Raw genomic sequence first — 16,637 nt, 5'->3', positions numbered from 1 at the left:
AAAATGAATCTCAAAGGGTTGAGTAATTTGGTTTCGTTGAAGCATAGGTTCATGAATACCATTAGTGAGAAAGAAAGTGGAGGAAAACACAGAGGGCCTATTGAATGAAACTGATTTCTATTACCAGGATCAGCTAATCAAAGAGTGAATTACACCAAAGAACACATGCCCATCAAAACACACGGAGAGGTGGGAGGGAAAAAAAGAAAGGTGAAAAATTCAGACTCTGGGATAGAAATGAACAGCGAGGAGCTGGGGTACACTCAATGGTGAAGCACATACTTAACATGCATGTGGCCCTGGGTTCCATTTCCAGCACCAGAAAGAAAGAAGAGAATAGCAAGTGGGGAGTAAAGGAAGAAAAGCGAAAGGTGAGAAGCAAACACTGTCTTCCTAGGAACAGGAGGCTCTTCCACCATATATTTCCCTTCCTTGACATTCAGGTGTATCAGTTCTCAGCCTCTCCTCCTCTCTCCTGGAATGCACTCCAAGCTTACAGATCAGATCTTCAGGCGTCCCCCATCTCTCTAGGTCCTCTGCCAGCAATCACTTCCCTTGCGTGACCCACTCCACCCCAACCCCGGGGGAAATGTTCAATCGGACTGATCCCCAAGCAACACTGGCAAAGAAGAGCATTGAGCCTAAGGAAGGCAGGCTTCCTTCAGCCATACAGCTGCTCATGTATCATTTACTCCTCCTTCTTCCCACCTTTTCCTCCTACCGTACATTTAGCGGCACACAGATATAAAGCAAATTCCTACTGTCCTTCAGGCCTCAGTTTACACACATTCTGTCAGATCCTCATGATCAACCTACCCCCTCCCCTGACAAAGTGCCCTGGATTTTCACTGACAAAAATGTACCATAGATGCCGGGTGCAGTGGCGCATGCCTGTAATCGCAATGGCTCAGGAGGCTGAGGCAGGAGGATCGCAAGTTCAAAGCCAGCCTCAGCAAAAGCAAGGTGAGAGTCTGTCTCCAAATAAAATATAAAATAGGGCTGGGGAGGAGGCTCAGTGGTTGAGTGCCACCAAGTTCATTCCCAGTTTTTTGTTTTTTTTAAAAAAAAGTGCCATAGAGTGATTTCTCATTTCCTGATTTCTCGGCTGTGCTATAAACTCCATGAGAGAAAGCACTATCAGACTGTTCTGTCTCTAGCACTTAGCATGGTCTCAACTCAGTAATTGTAGAATGGATAAGACAACCCCATAGATAAGTAAGAGGCATCATTTGAATTCCCTAGGATTATGTACGACCAAATATTGGTGGGGCACAGTTACATACTTTCAGCCGTGTAGTCAGGTGTGGCCATATCACAGAGCTCTGGTGAATGGGGTCTGAGCAGAAGTGAAACATGCTACTTCCAAGCTGATCCATAAAGATCTTTCCACACTTCTCCTCAGGGCACTTTTGTCCCTTCTGGCTCACTAAACTGGAGACGATCCCAACAGTGAACTTGGACTGTTACCTGGGCCCCTATGTAGAATAGTGGTCACTCCTCTAATCTGTTCCTAAGAGAACTAAACTTCCCATGTCATACACCCATCAGACATTCAGGAGTCTACATGTTAGAGCAGCTAACCTATCTAACTAATTCAGCAATACAGCTGGGTTACGATTTAAGTTAATCTCTCCTAAACCTTTATCAGCCAGCAACTGTTTGTCACTTGCCCAAGGAGAAATAAAGGCCATTCAGGAGCCAGTACAACCTTTCTTGGTGTGTGACTGAACAAAAGTTCTGTTTGCTCATGATCATCAGGAAAAGGTAGTAACCTTGTCTTGGGCTTGCCTAAGCTTGGCCCACAGCCACCAAACAGGCTGGGCGGACTCCCGTGATATCAGAAGACTGGACAGTGAACTCACTTGCCTGGCCTCCTCTCAAAAGTACAGGTCACACCTCGCAGGCTCTGGATCAGTGCCCAATTGTCTTCTCCAGTAGTCTGTCCCTGGCTCTATCTGTGCTTACCTTGCAAAAATGTCACAAAACATCCTTCCCTCCACCCCACCCCACCCCCTACAAGCTGGGGAGAAACCCCTACAAGCCTTTTCAAAAAGTCACACCAACCTGCACTACCATGAAACAATGGCTGTGGCCACAGAACAAGACCTGTCTTCTGAATAAAGCATTCAGCAACCAGATAGAAATGCAACCTTCAACACCGTCTCTCTCTCCCTGGCAAAGCTCTGCTTACACTAAAGAGGCACTTGACCCTTTCTGTCATTTCCACTGAACACTAGAGACTTTAAAGAGAACTCTTCTCCCTGGTGGACTTGAGTATTTCAATAATTGAATTACATTAAGAGAATTAGTAGCATGTACCACACATAATTGCTTGTTCAACCTACCTCTAGGAAACTATTAAAAGAGTAAATTACTAACTCTTTTTACCTTTCTTCATCACAGGTTGGCTTGTTCGTTTGAAAACCTTCCAGATCCACTGATTCTTAATCTTTTGGGGATCTCTTAAGAATCTGATAAAATACCTGACCCTTTTCATAGAGAAATACACAAGGTGCACAAAGGCACATACCTATTATATACACTTTCAGGGGGAACACAGGATGCCTGGGCCAGTCATTCCTCCCAGGTTTGTGAACCCTGTAGGGCAGAAACCAGTAAACGTTTTCTGTGAAGCTAGAAAGAATTTTTTTTTTTTTTTTTTTTTTTGCAGGTTATGTATAGTCTGTCACAAAAACTCAGCTCAGCTGCTACCATGCAAAAGCAAGGCACGTGCCAACAGAACCTTATTTATGGACACTGAAATTTGAATTTCATATCATTTTTATGGGTCACAAAATATTACTCTTCTCTTGTCTTTTTTTTTAAACTATTTAAAAAATGGAAACCTCATAGCTGGTGGCCTATATAAATGCATCCAGGTGAAGGAACACAGGTTGCCAAGCCCTGCTACATGGGCTCATCACCTTGGAAGAGAATATTACATGTTTAGTTGTACTGATGTCTCATTGAAGTTTAGTATTTTCTTACATTATGAATGCATACAGCAAGCCACAAGAATGCAAGCCACAAGAGCATCAACACTGTCACTAGTAGAAATTGAGGGCATTGCACAGATGATATTAGGATTAGGGTATATAACTCAAAATACTAACTATGCTCATCACTTTGGGGGCAAGGCGGAATACTGAAGATTGGGCACCCAGTTCTTTGTTTATATTTTATTTAGAGACAGGGTCTCACTAAGTTGCTTAGCACCTCAATTTCCTGAGGCTGGCTTTGAACTCTCTATCCTCCTGCCTCAGTCTCCCAAGTCACTGGTATTACAGGCATGTGCCACCATGTCCAGCTTCACTTTTTATGGTCATTATCGGGATCTGCTGTATCTTGTTTTAAAGTGTTAATAAAGAAGTATATATGTTATATCAGAAATTTAATTTTTAATATTTTGATAACCATATCTCAGTATACTTCCTTCCTGAAATCTGTAATTTATTGGGTGGGCTTATAAAACAGTATTCTAAGAAAGCATCCAGAGTTTTCACCATTTACTAAAGGGCTTCGCAGTACAGAACAGGAGAAGAGCCTTGCCTGCCCAGGTGAAGCAGGCCTAAGCAACAAAACCCCAGCATCTCTTACCAGTGCGTTCACATCTTCAGTTTTGTGTATGAGCATCCGTATCTCCTCTGGATCACCACTGAAGATTGCTTGGACGAGAGGCGGCTGTAAACACAAGGGAACAGGAATTAGAACTACAATTAATACACTGTATTGCATTCAGAGGCAGACGGTGAGAAGAAGATTTGCTCCAAGTTCGTTAGACAATTATAATCAGCAGACAAAAATAAATAAGGTTCAGATCTACCCTCACTTGGAAGTCTAGTTGGAGAGATATTTACATAAAGAAATAACTATAATGCAACCTGAAAGCATTCATAGGGCTATGAACTAAAGTAAGTGTAACATGAAAATCACCTGTAGTTGAAATTGTCTTTGATAGGCCCTAAAATTTCCAAATATATGATTTTGTGTTTCTAGTCCCCGTTATGGACTGAATTGTGCCCCCCCACACATACACACACAAAAATTCATATGTTGAAGCCTTAATCCCCTCAGTGTAACTATATTTGGAGATAAGGCCTTTGGAAGACAATTAATGTGGTCATAAGGGTGGCGCCCTAATCCAATAGGACTGATGTCCTTATGAGAGGAGGAGAAGACACAGAGCTCCCAAGTTCTCTCTTAGCCTGAATACACAAGAATGGCCACAGAGGATACTGCAAGAAGGAATAAGGGCCTTGCCATCAACCAATCCTGCTAGCTAGTCTTAGACTTTCAGCATCCAGAACTGTAAGAAAATAGATGTGTGTTATTTAAGCCACCCAGTCTGAGAGCTGTTGCCCAAACAGACTAAGAGTCCTATCACTCTTCCACTTCCTAATAGAAAATGTTCCTTAGAAGCCTCAAACAATTCCATTCATAGAGGGTGTTAGTGGCCATGCTTCAGGTCACCTGAACTATTTTTTTTTTTTTGACAATTTTGTAAAACCCTTTAAATCTTTCCCAAATGCTTCCCATAGCTTTAGCCAACAAGTACTGACTAATTTAAAAATGATTTAATCTACCATTTAAGTAGTATAGTGAGGGGTTAGAATGTCAGAGGGGCCATTACTGAGCTCTTATTAAACCCATGCATACTAAAGAAGACCCCAATACATAGTAGAAGGATCCATCAAGTGTGATGGAAACCCAGCTGAAAGAGCAACTAGCTTGGTGGGGTCAGGGGTGGGTAAGGACAAAACCAAATTCAGAAAAGCTTTGTGGAAGGCAACTTCATGAATGAGTTTGCCCACAGGGGAGAGGGGGCATCCAGGAGTGTGCGCAGATATGCAAAGGGGTGGACATAAGAAGAACCTGACAAGTCAAAAACAGTCATCAACCTGGTGACTAGAGTGTGGGATGAAAGCAGAAAAGTGGCCTTGGGAGGTGTGGGATAGGTTTACCCCACATGGTGAAAAATCCTATTCAGAGCCAGCTCTACCACTTCCAACCACATGCTGAGCCCAATTCCCATGGGTAATCTAGGACTGAGCCTGATTATTGCTGCCCAATTTCTCCATGGGTTTGTAATCAGGATAAAATGAGGTAATGTATGGGAAAACCTTCTGTAACCAAACAAAGAATTAATGCTTTTTGTTAAGAGATGTTTAATGATGCCAATATGGAATATTTGACCATTTCTTCTCAAACTTCAAAATCGTTGGCAATCACATACACATATGCCCACATACAAGCATGTACATACATAAACTGCACATTTACCTACAACTTGGAAATATTTTAGTACCAGTAGACAAGTAGATGATGGCAGTTTCCCAAAATTTGTCTTTCCATTAAGAATCAACCAAGATACTTACTATCTGGAGATTCTGATTTAATATATCTGGGGGATGGAGGGGACTAGATTTTTAATAAGTCACCATCTAATTTTTAGTAACTATTGCCAAACACTGACTTTGGGTAAAATATCATCATCTACCTTGACCTCTCCCCATGCTATCTACTTGGCAGTCTGAGTCCTCATTATCCCCATAAACTTTCTTTTCTCTTTTTTAACCCTCCTGCTGCCTTTCTTACAGGTTTTGACGGTGTTTGTTGATAGTTTGGGGGACCAATATAAGCATTAACAGTAGCTATAGTAAGATTCCTTAAGGAAACACTACATGAAACATGTCACACTGCAGGCGAATATTTCAACATGCCAGATGTTTGTCCACAGGTTTCCCCTGTGTCATGAAAGCTACCAGAAAATGGACAGATGTATCCCTCCCACCCCCAAATGCTCTGTCAGGTCTACTATGTTTCCAAGGTATAGATATATTTTCTCCAATTGCCAACAACTAAGTAGCAAGAAAGATGATCTTGAAAAGAATACTGGTTTTCTTCTGGTTCAGTTTAGCTGGTTGCTCTGTCCCAAAATAAGGAGGTCCTTCCACATTCTTGCTGACCACCTGCTGACCCAGCCTCCAGCTGAATCTCAATTATCTATTTCATAATTCTCTGCCATGCTCACAGTTAAATGCTCATATGTGAATTTCTGCGTTTTTGAACCTTAAAGAGAAAAATTTTAAAAACCAAACACCAACAACCATAGATGACACAGAAAAGCCAGGTGTGACAGGATTTTGGCGTTAAATCAACAGTGCTCACTCTACCCTTGAGAAAATAAGATTCTAAGGTGCAAACCTACCCCAGTCATTAATGCACCAGTCAGTCACTTTAAAGGAACACAGCAAAGTAAGCAAAGCCTATCCCTCAGGAGTGTAAGGAATGCAGACAGATATTCTGTTGCATTCACTAGGTCTTCATGCCTCTCAAGAAAGGCAAGCCTTCCAAGCTATGCCTGGAATGTCCCCAAGGAGAGGCACTCTGACACAGCTGCCAGAGAAGGTCACCAGAACAGTCCTTAAGAAGGGAGAGGTCTGTGGCGGAGCTTCCCAAATATCCCTGGGCACTGCTAAAAGCGGCTTTGTATCATATTGTCAGTGCGCAAAATTCCCAGCATCCATTGGGAAGAGGCTGAGCTGTGGTAGTAACTTCTCCAGCGCTGCAGGCTTATATATGCACTCAGATCCCGACAGCTGCACATGTGTACACTGTACACATACAGAGCTAGGCTTAGGCATATATGCAGAGAGATATGCTGATTTCCATTCAAACACTGCCTGCTCTCCAGGGCTCAAAGCCTTCTAGATGGACATCTATAGTCCAGCTGTGCTATGTGACCATAGCAACATCTGCCTTTGCAAATGTGAATACAAGCATCACACAACAGGATTCCAAACCAGAACTCCAAAATTCACACTTTGCTTAAATGAAAGCTGTATGTTTGCATGGATGTAATTCTTGAACTAAATTACTCTAACTCATGAGCAAACATAAGTTTTTTAATATTATGAGCTTTTCTCTTGATTTTCCCCCATATACACCACAAATAAAACAGGCCCAGAGAGCATTTTGATGTTCTTTTTTGATGAAATTTTAATTCAATTCTGCTGTTTCATTTTTCCCCAGGTAAACACTAAATCTTAGAATAAATATTTGGAACATAATGCATCTAAATAGTGTCTCTTTAAATAATTTTAAGAAAGGGGGAATATTCTAATTACAATATTTTTATTCATAAGTTATTGAGAGCATATACTGTGCTGCCCTTCGATCTGATATCCATTATAGCTTTTATGTTGACCTTGATGAGGCTTAAAAGTAAAGCTTTATCTGCACAAGAGCAGGGTGCTAATCCTTGGTATATAAAGATATAATAGCCCCTCCCTGAAACTCATCCACAGTTTCACTTTCGATGGGTTTCAGTTAATGGTACTCAACCACAGTCCAAAAATATTAAGTGAAGATTCTGGAAGTAAGTAATCTCATAACTTTTAAATTGTGTGCCATTGTGCATAACATCATGAAATCTTATGCCTGCCCCACCTGGGATATGAATCAACCTTTCATCCAGTGTAGCCATTATGTATATACTACCTGCCCATAAATCATTTAGTGGCTGTCTCGATTTATCAAAGTGACTGTCAGAGAATCACAGTGCTCATGTTTAAGCATTTCTTACTTATTAATGGCCTCAGAGCATAATAGTGACTCGGGCAATTTCATTAAGGTATATTATTGTAATTGTTTTATTATTTTTTGTTAATCTCTTACTGTGCCTAATCTATAAATTAAACTTCACCATAAGTATGGATGTATAGGAAAAACTTTATATAGACAGAATTACTATCTGTGGTGTCAGACACCCCATGGGAGTCTTAGAATGTATCCTTCAACAAGTAGAGGGCTGTATTTTTTTAACAGTTTCCCACATTTCAGTTCTAGCATCTACATATGAGGATACAAAATAGAGTACAAAGTTCAATAAACACTAAATCATAACAAGGATCACCTGAAAAAACAAATATTTTATTTTTTATTCTCATTCTTCATAAATAAACTTGGAAAATATTTGCTTTCCAAAAATAAGACATTAAATCAAACGTGGCAAGGGAAAAAAAGGAAAATGTGAAGAGAGTGGCAATTATTTTAGCTTCGATTACCAGAATTTTTTAGAAGACTTAGCAGCTATTAGCTTGGGATAATTACCATATGCTGCAAATACTGATATGGTCTCTTGAGTAAATTAAGAAGGCAGAAGGATACTTCCTGAACCTAGTTTCCAATGGCACAAGTGATATTATTTGGGATGGGAAAGTCCTTGTCTTTCCATATCACCAATAACCAGCACCCTCCCATCTCCCCCAGGAGTGTGAACAGTGACTTCTAGAGGTGACTGCCCACCAGGCTGATGACACCTGACCTTCCAAGGATAGAAGTGAAGAACAGAGAGCTCCTGGAATTTGGCAGTCACTATACGTTTTGTAGCTAACCTCGCTAACACCAGGAAGTGAAATCTTATCATCAGAACACCACTGTTTCTACCTGAATCCCTTTTATCTCATTCACTGCAATATTTTTTTATTCTCATTCTTCAAAAATAAACTTGGAAAATATTTACTTTCCAAAAATAAGACATTAAATCAAACGTGTTCTAGTGAAACATTTAACTCTCAAACTTTGAAGTAGAGTTACAATTCCACTAGGGGGAGCAAGATGGTCATTTGTTACCTGGAGTTAAATGTTCAGGTTGTGTGATTAAGGCAAGTGAGGTAGTTGAAGGATCCACTTAATTTAAAGGATAAAAGAACTCAAGCTTCCAAGAAAGTAATAAGAAACATACATACACACCATGTGTATACAAAGAACAAATGAACAATAAAACAACCCAACTTTCCTATTGATCCCTGAGTGTCCAGGGCTTTAGGAAATAAGAACAAAGTTATCTACCCCACCCCCCGTACTAAATTATCACTTCATCATTGCAAAACATTGAATAGCAAAACACAATTCAATTGCTCCCTCAATTCCACTGAAAATATGTTACTAGTGGCATCAGACACGTCATTCGTTTAAGACTAAAACCCACTGTGTATTTTACAGAGCGAGCTCCACTGGTTTAGATTATCCACTGCACCCTGCAATGAGGCTGTCTTTCCAACCCTTATCCCTACAAGGATTTCATAATACATCACCAATCCGATTTTTGCTAAAATCACTGTACAATACACTACAATTTCTCTTTGTTAGAGCTGCATGTTCTTTACTAGTAATTAGTCTTTGAAAGATAAGCAATGCATGAGCATCAAGAACTACAGACTATGGTAATAAGTCCAAGAAGCATTCAGGAGATGCTCCGTCGTTGCATTACAAATTCCTGCTTGTCTTTTTCTGATTAGGTAATTAAAAATTCCAAATCTGAAAGAAAACACCCTGCATTCTAATCAGGACTGGATGCTGGGAATCGATCAATAGCCAAAAGATTTTTAAAAGATGATATTCTAAACATCTGCCCATATTTGAGCATTCTAAGATGGGAGCGATGTGGGAACGTGCTATTAGTAGCTAATAGCTGATGCAGCACCATGCGGCCATATGAAGCCATCAGCTTACATGAACAAGCTGAAACACTTCATTAGGTAACAACTGGTTTTTGCATGAGGCAGCGCTTGCATTTTTCCAAAAGGGTAATAAAAATTTGTTCGAGTCACTAGATTTAATGGACAAAACTTGCTAACTCTATTCATGTGGGTCCTGCTGTGTGATCTGCTATAACTGCCATTAGGTACGTCCTAAGTATAGATTACTTTTTACTTGGGAAGAAGTTCACTCCATCACAGAAAGATAATGATGATCATAAAGTCAAAATCTGTTTAAGTGTCATCAGAACTATATAAAATACACTAAGCCCTCAAAACTTTTTTTTAATTAAAGAGTGAGGCAGGACTGTATAGACAATGCTGCAGAGTAAATGTTTCTAATATTTCCAATTATTAATAAAAACAGAAAAAGCATAAATTCCAAGTGATAATATATATCCTCTAAGTAGCTACTTGTTAACTCTAAAACACGATGAAAAGTGAAATGCATTTCATCAAAAAAATGGAGAAAATTAATTTTTTTACCTAACATTTTCCAAAATGAGAATTACACACAGGCACTGAAAATGAAATGGCTATTTAAGGGCCAATTTCCCAGTTTGTGGAACATTCATATCCTTTGTTGCTCAGTCCTTATCTGAGATGTTCCTTGGCTATTTCTCTGCTCTATAATGCTGCTCATTAGCATCTTCACCTGGGGACAGCTAACATGAGATAAAATGAAGCCCAGGTACGTCAACTTTGCTACTAGTCACTCACAGGAAGTTAGGAAAAAGGAAACCAAGAAACAATAGTATCGGTTAAATTCAAATCTGGAGGTACTATTGATTTGTACTGACCTGTGATCTCTCTTTTTACCTAAGAACAGAGATCAGTGTTATGATTTCTAACTGACCTGGGATTCAATCCTAGCCATAGTTGCCTATCTACAAAACAAAGTTAAGATAGCCAGTTTATGTGTTTAAGAAGTTGCACAACATATGCCATGTCCCCATGTACGAGACCAGATGTCTAGAGTGCACTCAGTGGAAACAATGGTTACTGCTGACTTCGAAGTAACGATCTCATAAGCCTTCACAGACAAGTGTTGATGTCCATCCTACAAAGAGAATAAATAAAGGATTTCTTAAAAATTACAAAACAAATAAATCAGATTAGGATTATAATCCACTCAATATCATCTCTAAGGCAGAGGGGACCATCATACAAGAAGATTTTACAGGAAGGGGAACAAAAATCAAACGGACCCTTGTTTGGTCTTTGTCACAATGGGCAACGTCAAAAGTCACACAGCTTCTCTGTACCCAAATGTCTAAACTGTGAAACCAAATAATAACAACTCACTGTACATCATCTCTCTCTGGCTTATCAAAATGTGCCACATATTCATGCCTAGTTGATGGGACTTGAGACTGTAATTTTACTACTTAAGTAAAATTACATGGTATAAACCTGTACAGTTACACCTTTCTTCAGTGATCTCCCGATGCTCACAAAGGAAACAAATTCCTTGTTTGGAGCTTTGAGGGGGTTGAATGATTTGCCTATTAGTGGCAAAGTTGAGACCAAGAACTTAGTTTTCCTAATTTTCCCAGTTCAGTACCTCAGCTCAATGCCATCTTTATAATAACATAATATAACATGATATCAGGAATTCAGCTTCAGTTTCAATATGCTTCCCTAGGGAGAAACACTGAAACCTGATGGCCCACAAGCATAAAAGTTACCATACATAGGACATACAGTCTCTCTCCACACTAAACAGTAGCTATATTTTTATTTTTCTCTATATGGTTACTCCCAAGAAAATAGCTAATTTTTTAGACAGTCTTACCCAAAGTCAGGAAACAAAGGGCTATGATCTTTCAAAGGGGGAGGGGGTGCCTCGGGTTGCATTTGCATTATCAGAAAGATGGAGATGGTAGGCATTAAGCTAAACTTTGAAGAATTAGACTGTGGTATAAATTTTTCACGTTGGGAAATAAATAGAACATGAGGTTAGAAAAGTAAATAGCTGGCTTGGGGAAACACCATGCCAGCAGAAGGCATTTTAACTTAATCTCGTGGACAAACAGGAACTAGGATCTTGAGCAAGAGAAAGGAATGGAGTTTTCTGCAAACATTCAGTCAGGCCATGGGGAGCACTAAGCTTTGGAGGAGGCTGGAGTTTGAGACCCAGTTAGAAGGCAGTGGCCACAATCCAAGGAAGGGCCTTTCTGATCTTCCTTTGTCACAGGCTCCTCAAGTCTATTTACAGGGACAGAGTGGAAACTACGGATACTGTTTTTGGGTCTTTGATGCTGGCTCTCTTCCTAGATGCAAATTTGGCTCACTTTCCTTCACTCTTTATATATAGCCCAAAACTCCTGCCCCGGAGACACTAATGTTTCCAGGTGAAGTCGAGGTTATTTCCTCTAGTTCTGGAACACTTCCATTCCCCACCCACACACACTCACAGAACCTCTGCAGATGGAAGCTCTGTTTAGTCAGAACTGTCACTTGATCACAGAATTTAAATCATCACATTTCAAACATAGGCCATACCCATAAAGAAAAACGCAAAGCAAAACAAGGCAGACGCGCTTTGCCAAGTGCCATGTTTTCATCGGCATCTGCCGCCAACTCCTCACATCCTTTTCTCACTCCATCTCGTTTCAAATGGCTTGAGATCAACTCTAAACTTTAGCTGAGTTAATTAAATAGTGTTGGGGAGTTAACTTTTAAAGAAAGCCAATTTAAGCAAAAGCATGACAGATCTCAGAGGTTAGTTCATACAGAATATTTAAATCAACATAACTTAGGTGGAAAAAAAAGAACAACAATATGTCCTTCTACAACTGTTTCCTGTTTTGAAAAACTGTTAAATAGGGGTTTTTTCCCCCATCTTCATTTTGGTTACATTCTTTGTACAACTGTATCACATAGCACATTAAATTCATGTCATTTCAAATATGAAAGATTATTTAATAATATGAATCAATAAAAAGATGATTTAATAATATGAATCAATAAAAGTATATCTTTGTGGAGAAAAAAATCATATGGCCAGAAGATGATTATCAGGGTTGCAAGTGTATTCAGTATAATTTCTTTGCCTGTTTGGATACAGAAAGTCATTTTCAGTTTTAGGATATAATAAACGACTTTTTATTCTTACTTACTATGTGCATCCCTTGTCCCAAAAAGGACAACAATGCAAAGTGTTCCTTTAAAATATACAGCAGCATGCCTATAATCCCAGTAATTTGGGAGGCTGAGGAAGGAGGATCACAACTTCAAGGCCAGCCTCAGAAGTTTATCAAAGCCCTAAGCAGCTTAGTGAGACCTTGTCTCAAAAAAAAAAAAAAAAAAAAAAAAAAAAAAAGGTGGGGAGGTGGATCAGTGATTAAGCCTTCCTGGGTTCAATCTCGAGTATCAAAAATAAATAAATTAAAAATATAGCAGAAAATGGCCCATCACTGTAGCAAAATAAGTGGCAACTCCTGCTGTATTTAAGAGGCTTGGTACTACTATATGTGAGATGAATGGGCCAACTTAGTCATTAAGTCATTCATGATTCAGGCAAACTCCAAATTGAATTAGTCTAAAATTTGTTATAGCCTGGATTCTTTCAAAATACTAGCAAGTCACTTTCTACATAACCAAGACTTTGCAAAGTCATGACAATTTCCCTTAACTCCTGCTTCTCTGTGTGTGTGTGTGTGTGTGCATGCGCGCATGCGTGCGTGCGTGCATGTATGTCTTTGAATTCCATGTGCATTTTTTGGAAAGGGAGAGAGCAGTTTAACTCACCCATGTCTGCACAGGTAGGGGACTAAGGACATATGCAAACTGAGTCTCCTCCCTCACCTTGACTGTCCTGAGCACTTGCAAGTCTACGGCAGTGAGTTGACCAGGATCTGGATTGGTATCTACCTGAGATGAATGAAGGGTCCCCTGCTGTCCACAAAACCAGGAAAATCAAAAGGAATGCAAATCTCTTAGAGATTGTCCTCTGTGCACTCTTCCAGGAAGCATCTTTCATTTTCCCACCCAAAATCATAGCAAGGTGACAGATGCCAAAGGGAAATGATAAGACAGCAGGAAGAGAGAGGAGCCTAAGAGACTGAAAAACATTTGATAATATAAAATGGAAAATCTTACCCCAAAAGGCCAGTCATATCATATTTCCTTGCAGAGCCACCAACCAAGTTTGTATTTCCTTTATTTTTCTACATGCTGCCAACCCAACAAGAGATGAAAGATATGTTTTCTAAAAATTATTCTGGCACATTTCAGATGACCACATTCAGCTCAGTTCAACAGAGTCATTACAAATAATAAATTTACTAAGTATAAGAAATTTATCGCTGAGATGTCATAGTCAATCTTTCCCTTGATAGAGTGACCAAGATATAACAGGAAGTGTACAAGTAGACACAGTTTGAACATAAAGCAAAATACCACATGAGAAGTACCTGAAAAAGGGAGAGAAATTGTCTCTGGCCTCCTGAACCGTGCAATCTTTGAAATGAAAACTGGAGAGAGTAAACATGCACAGGGAACAGCTTTGTTTGAATGGAGCATGAGAAACAGGAGGCAGGCCAAGAAGTAGACAAGGATCAGATCATAGAAGGCCTTGAATGACAAGCTAATAAACTCGGACTCTCTTCTGTAGGACTGAGGGATATTTTTTGAGCATAGGAGTGACTTGAGAGTTGTGCTTTAGAACCATCACTTTGGAAATGCATTGTATGATGAACTAGAGGGGAAAACTGGTGGCAAAACAAGTAAGGATACTCCAGCAGCAGTCTAAGAAAATGGTTCTGGGGATGGGGTATCCTTTGAATGTGCAAGGGAGCATTCTTAAGGTGACCAACAGGCATATCTGAAAGGTAAATGAACTATCTCCACCTTTCCAGTAGCAAGGCCTAGCCCTTGGTATGACTGCACACAAGCAGGAAGCAGGTCTCTCTCAAGCAGCCTGCCCCAACCATCAGCAAGGGAGCCCCGGAAGTCCTGCAGCATGGGCTGTCTTTACTGTTCCACTGTGCAAGCTTACTGTGTTCTGTTCAGCTCTGGACCGGAAGTTCCTGGGGCTCTGAAGTCAGTTAGCATCCTGACTCTGTATAACCTGCTACTTCTCTCCCCACCCCACCACAAAAACCAGAGCCCTGGGCTTTCAGTTTCAGTGCCACATTCTCAGTCTAGGTTTGGGTAAGAAGAAAAGTTTATCCTCATGTCAGAAGAAAGAAAAAACACAACTCCGTGTCCTGAGCTGGAGGAACAGCACAAAACCAGGGTACCTAACCCAAGTATAATGTTATCTCTTTTTCATACTCTTTGATTCACCAACTAAAATTTAGTCAGAGGACAAAACTCATTTTTTTTTCAATCATGCAGTTTCTTTGGTTTTTTTCCATGTAAAAATAATTTTTATTTGTTCTTTTTAGTTATACATGACAGTAGAATGTTTTTTGACATATTAAACATACATGGAGTAGAAGAAGTTTCTCACTGTTGTGATTGTACATGATGTGGAGTTAAACTGGTTGTGTATTCATATATGAGCATAAGAAAGTTATGTCTGATTCATTCTACTGTCTTTCCCATTCTCAGCCCCCTCCCTTCCCTCCATTACCCCCTGTCCAATCTCGTGAGCCTCCACTTCTCCCTCCCACCTAGAGTGAGCCAGCATCTTCATATCAGAGAGAACATTCAGCCTTTGGTTTGGGGGATTGGCTAATTTCACTTAGCATGATAGTCTCCACTTCCATCCATTTACCGGCAAATGCCATAATTTCATTCTTCTTTATGGCTAAGTAATATTCAGTTAAAATACGTACCACAATCATGAAGTTTCAAAAATAGGAGGAAACAAGATGGAAAAGAGACTGTAAAATACATCAAAACCCCTATGCATTTTCTCTTTGACTATGTTTGCTAGGTTTTAATCTTAATAGTTTTCCTTAGTAGTTATATGGCAACAGTACAAAGACAGGTAAAAGAAAAACTGAATAACTTTTTCCATCATCAATGTTAACAGGTCAATGTGTATCTTTTGACAGCTTTCCCTATGTTCCTGTTGTATGTAAAAAATAGGTAACAGATATGTGAGATTATCATAATTGTTTCACAAAAATTGGATTTTAGTATTACTATTTCCTTCTCTTGAAATTTTAAGAATAATTTCTCTATTCTTTCAATTAGCAATACTACTAATAATAATATATTGAGGACATCCTCCAGATAGGTCAGTTATGGGATTAGCTCATTTCTTTTTATAATGTGGATACATCATAACATATTCAATTACCCCCCTTTGGATAGGCACTCAGTTTATTTCTAGTTTGTTTCCCAAAAACAAGTCTCTACAAGTACCTTTCCTGGCCACACACTGCACAAAGAAATGCTACCAGAGCTGAAGGCATTTGCTGAGTATCTAAAATATGCTATTTATATGAAATATACAAGAGAAGTGTGTGACATAGTCCCTTCCTCCGAAAGTGCCAGATATGACTGGGGAAATAACCCTACCACACACAGAACAATTACACTATGTTAGTTAGGACTGACTTGAGCTCCTGCTGCAAATGGATATCAAGTCTTCCTTCTGCCCAATGATGGACTGCAGAGAGAGGTCCCCTTAGCCCAAAATTCCAGGAGCCTTCTCTGCCTTAGAGAAGAGGGGACAAGAAGAGCTAAGAAGCCAGAGCAGTGTTGGGGGAAGAGGCAGGACTAGAATGTGTAGGAATGGCTTAGACCTTTGAAGAAAAATAAAGCTGTATTTTGGGATGACACGTGAGCCAGGGCATTAGATATGTACATGTTCAGGAAGAGTGGCAATAAGTGGTCCCTCCTCCAAGTCACTGCAATTCCAAACCATCTTCTCCTAGTCCTATCAGCCCTACCCAGCCTTTTAAAAACCTGAAAGAATCCCAAGCTTAGCCTCCACAAAGCATTACACTAACCACGACTTAGAATGCACTACTTCCAACAAGCATAAGCTTGAAAGCACCTCCAAATCTCTTCCTTCCTATCTTTCCCATGCCCCACTCACCCTGACCACACATGTGCATGCACACACACACACACACACACACACACACACACTCTACCTTGTTGTGTGCCCTTCAAACAATAGCAGTCATTTAG

General features: G+C 39.9%; 1 protein-coding gene across 2 annotated transcripts in view; it reads right to left on the bottom strand.

The window, feature by feature from the left end:
* Positions 1–16,637, bottom strand: part of Ankrd44 (ankyrin repeat domain 44) — a 298,968-nt gene that overhangs the window by 187,131 nt on the left and 95,200 nt on the right. For both annotated transcript variants that reach the window (XM_027924996.2, XM_027924997.2), the window contains exon 2: positions 3,598–3,681. In XM_027924996.2, coding sequence (XP_027780797.1) covers positions 3,598–3,681 — 84 coding nt within the window. The remainder of the gene's footprint in view (positions 1–3,597; positions 3,682–16,637) is intronic.

This window comes from Marmota flaviventris, chromosome 11, assembly GCF_047511675.1.
Source record: "Marmota flaviventris isolate mMarFla1 chromosome 11, mMarFla1.hap1, whole genome shotgun sequence".
NCBI lineage: Eukaryota > Metazoa > Chordata > Mammalia > Rodentia > Sciuridae > Marmota > Marmota flaviventris.
The sequence above is the reverse complement of the archived record's forward strand: the minus strand, read 5'-3'. Positions and strand labels throughout refer to the sequence as shown.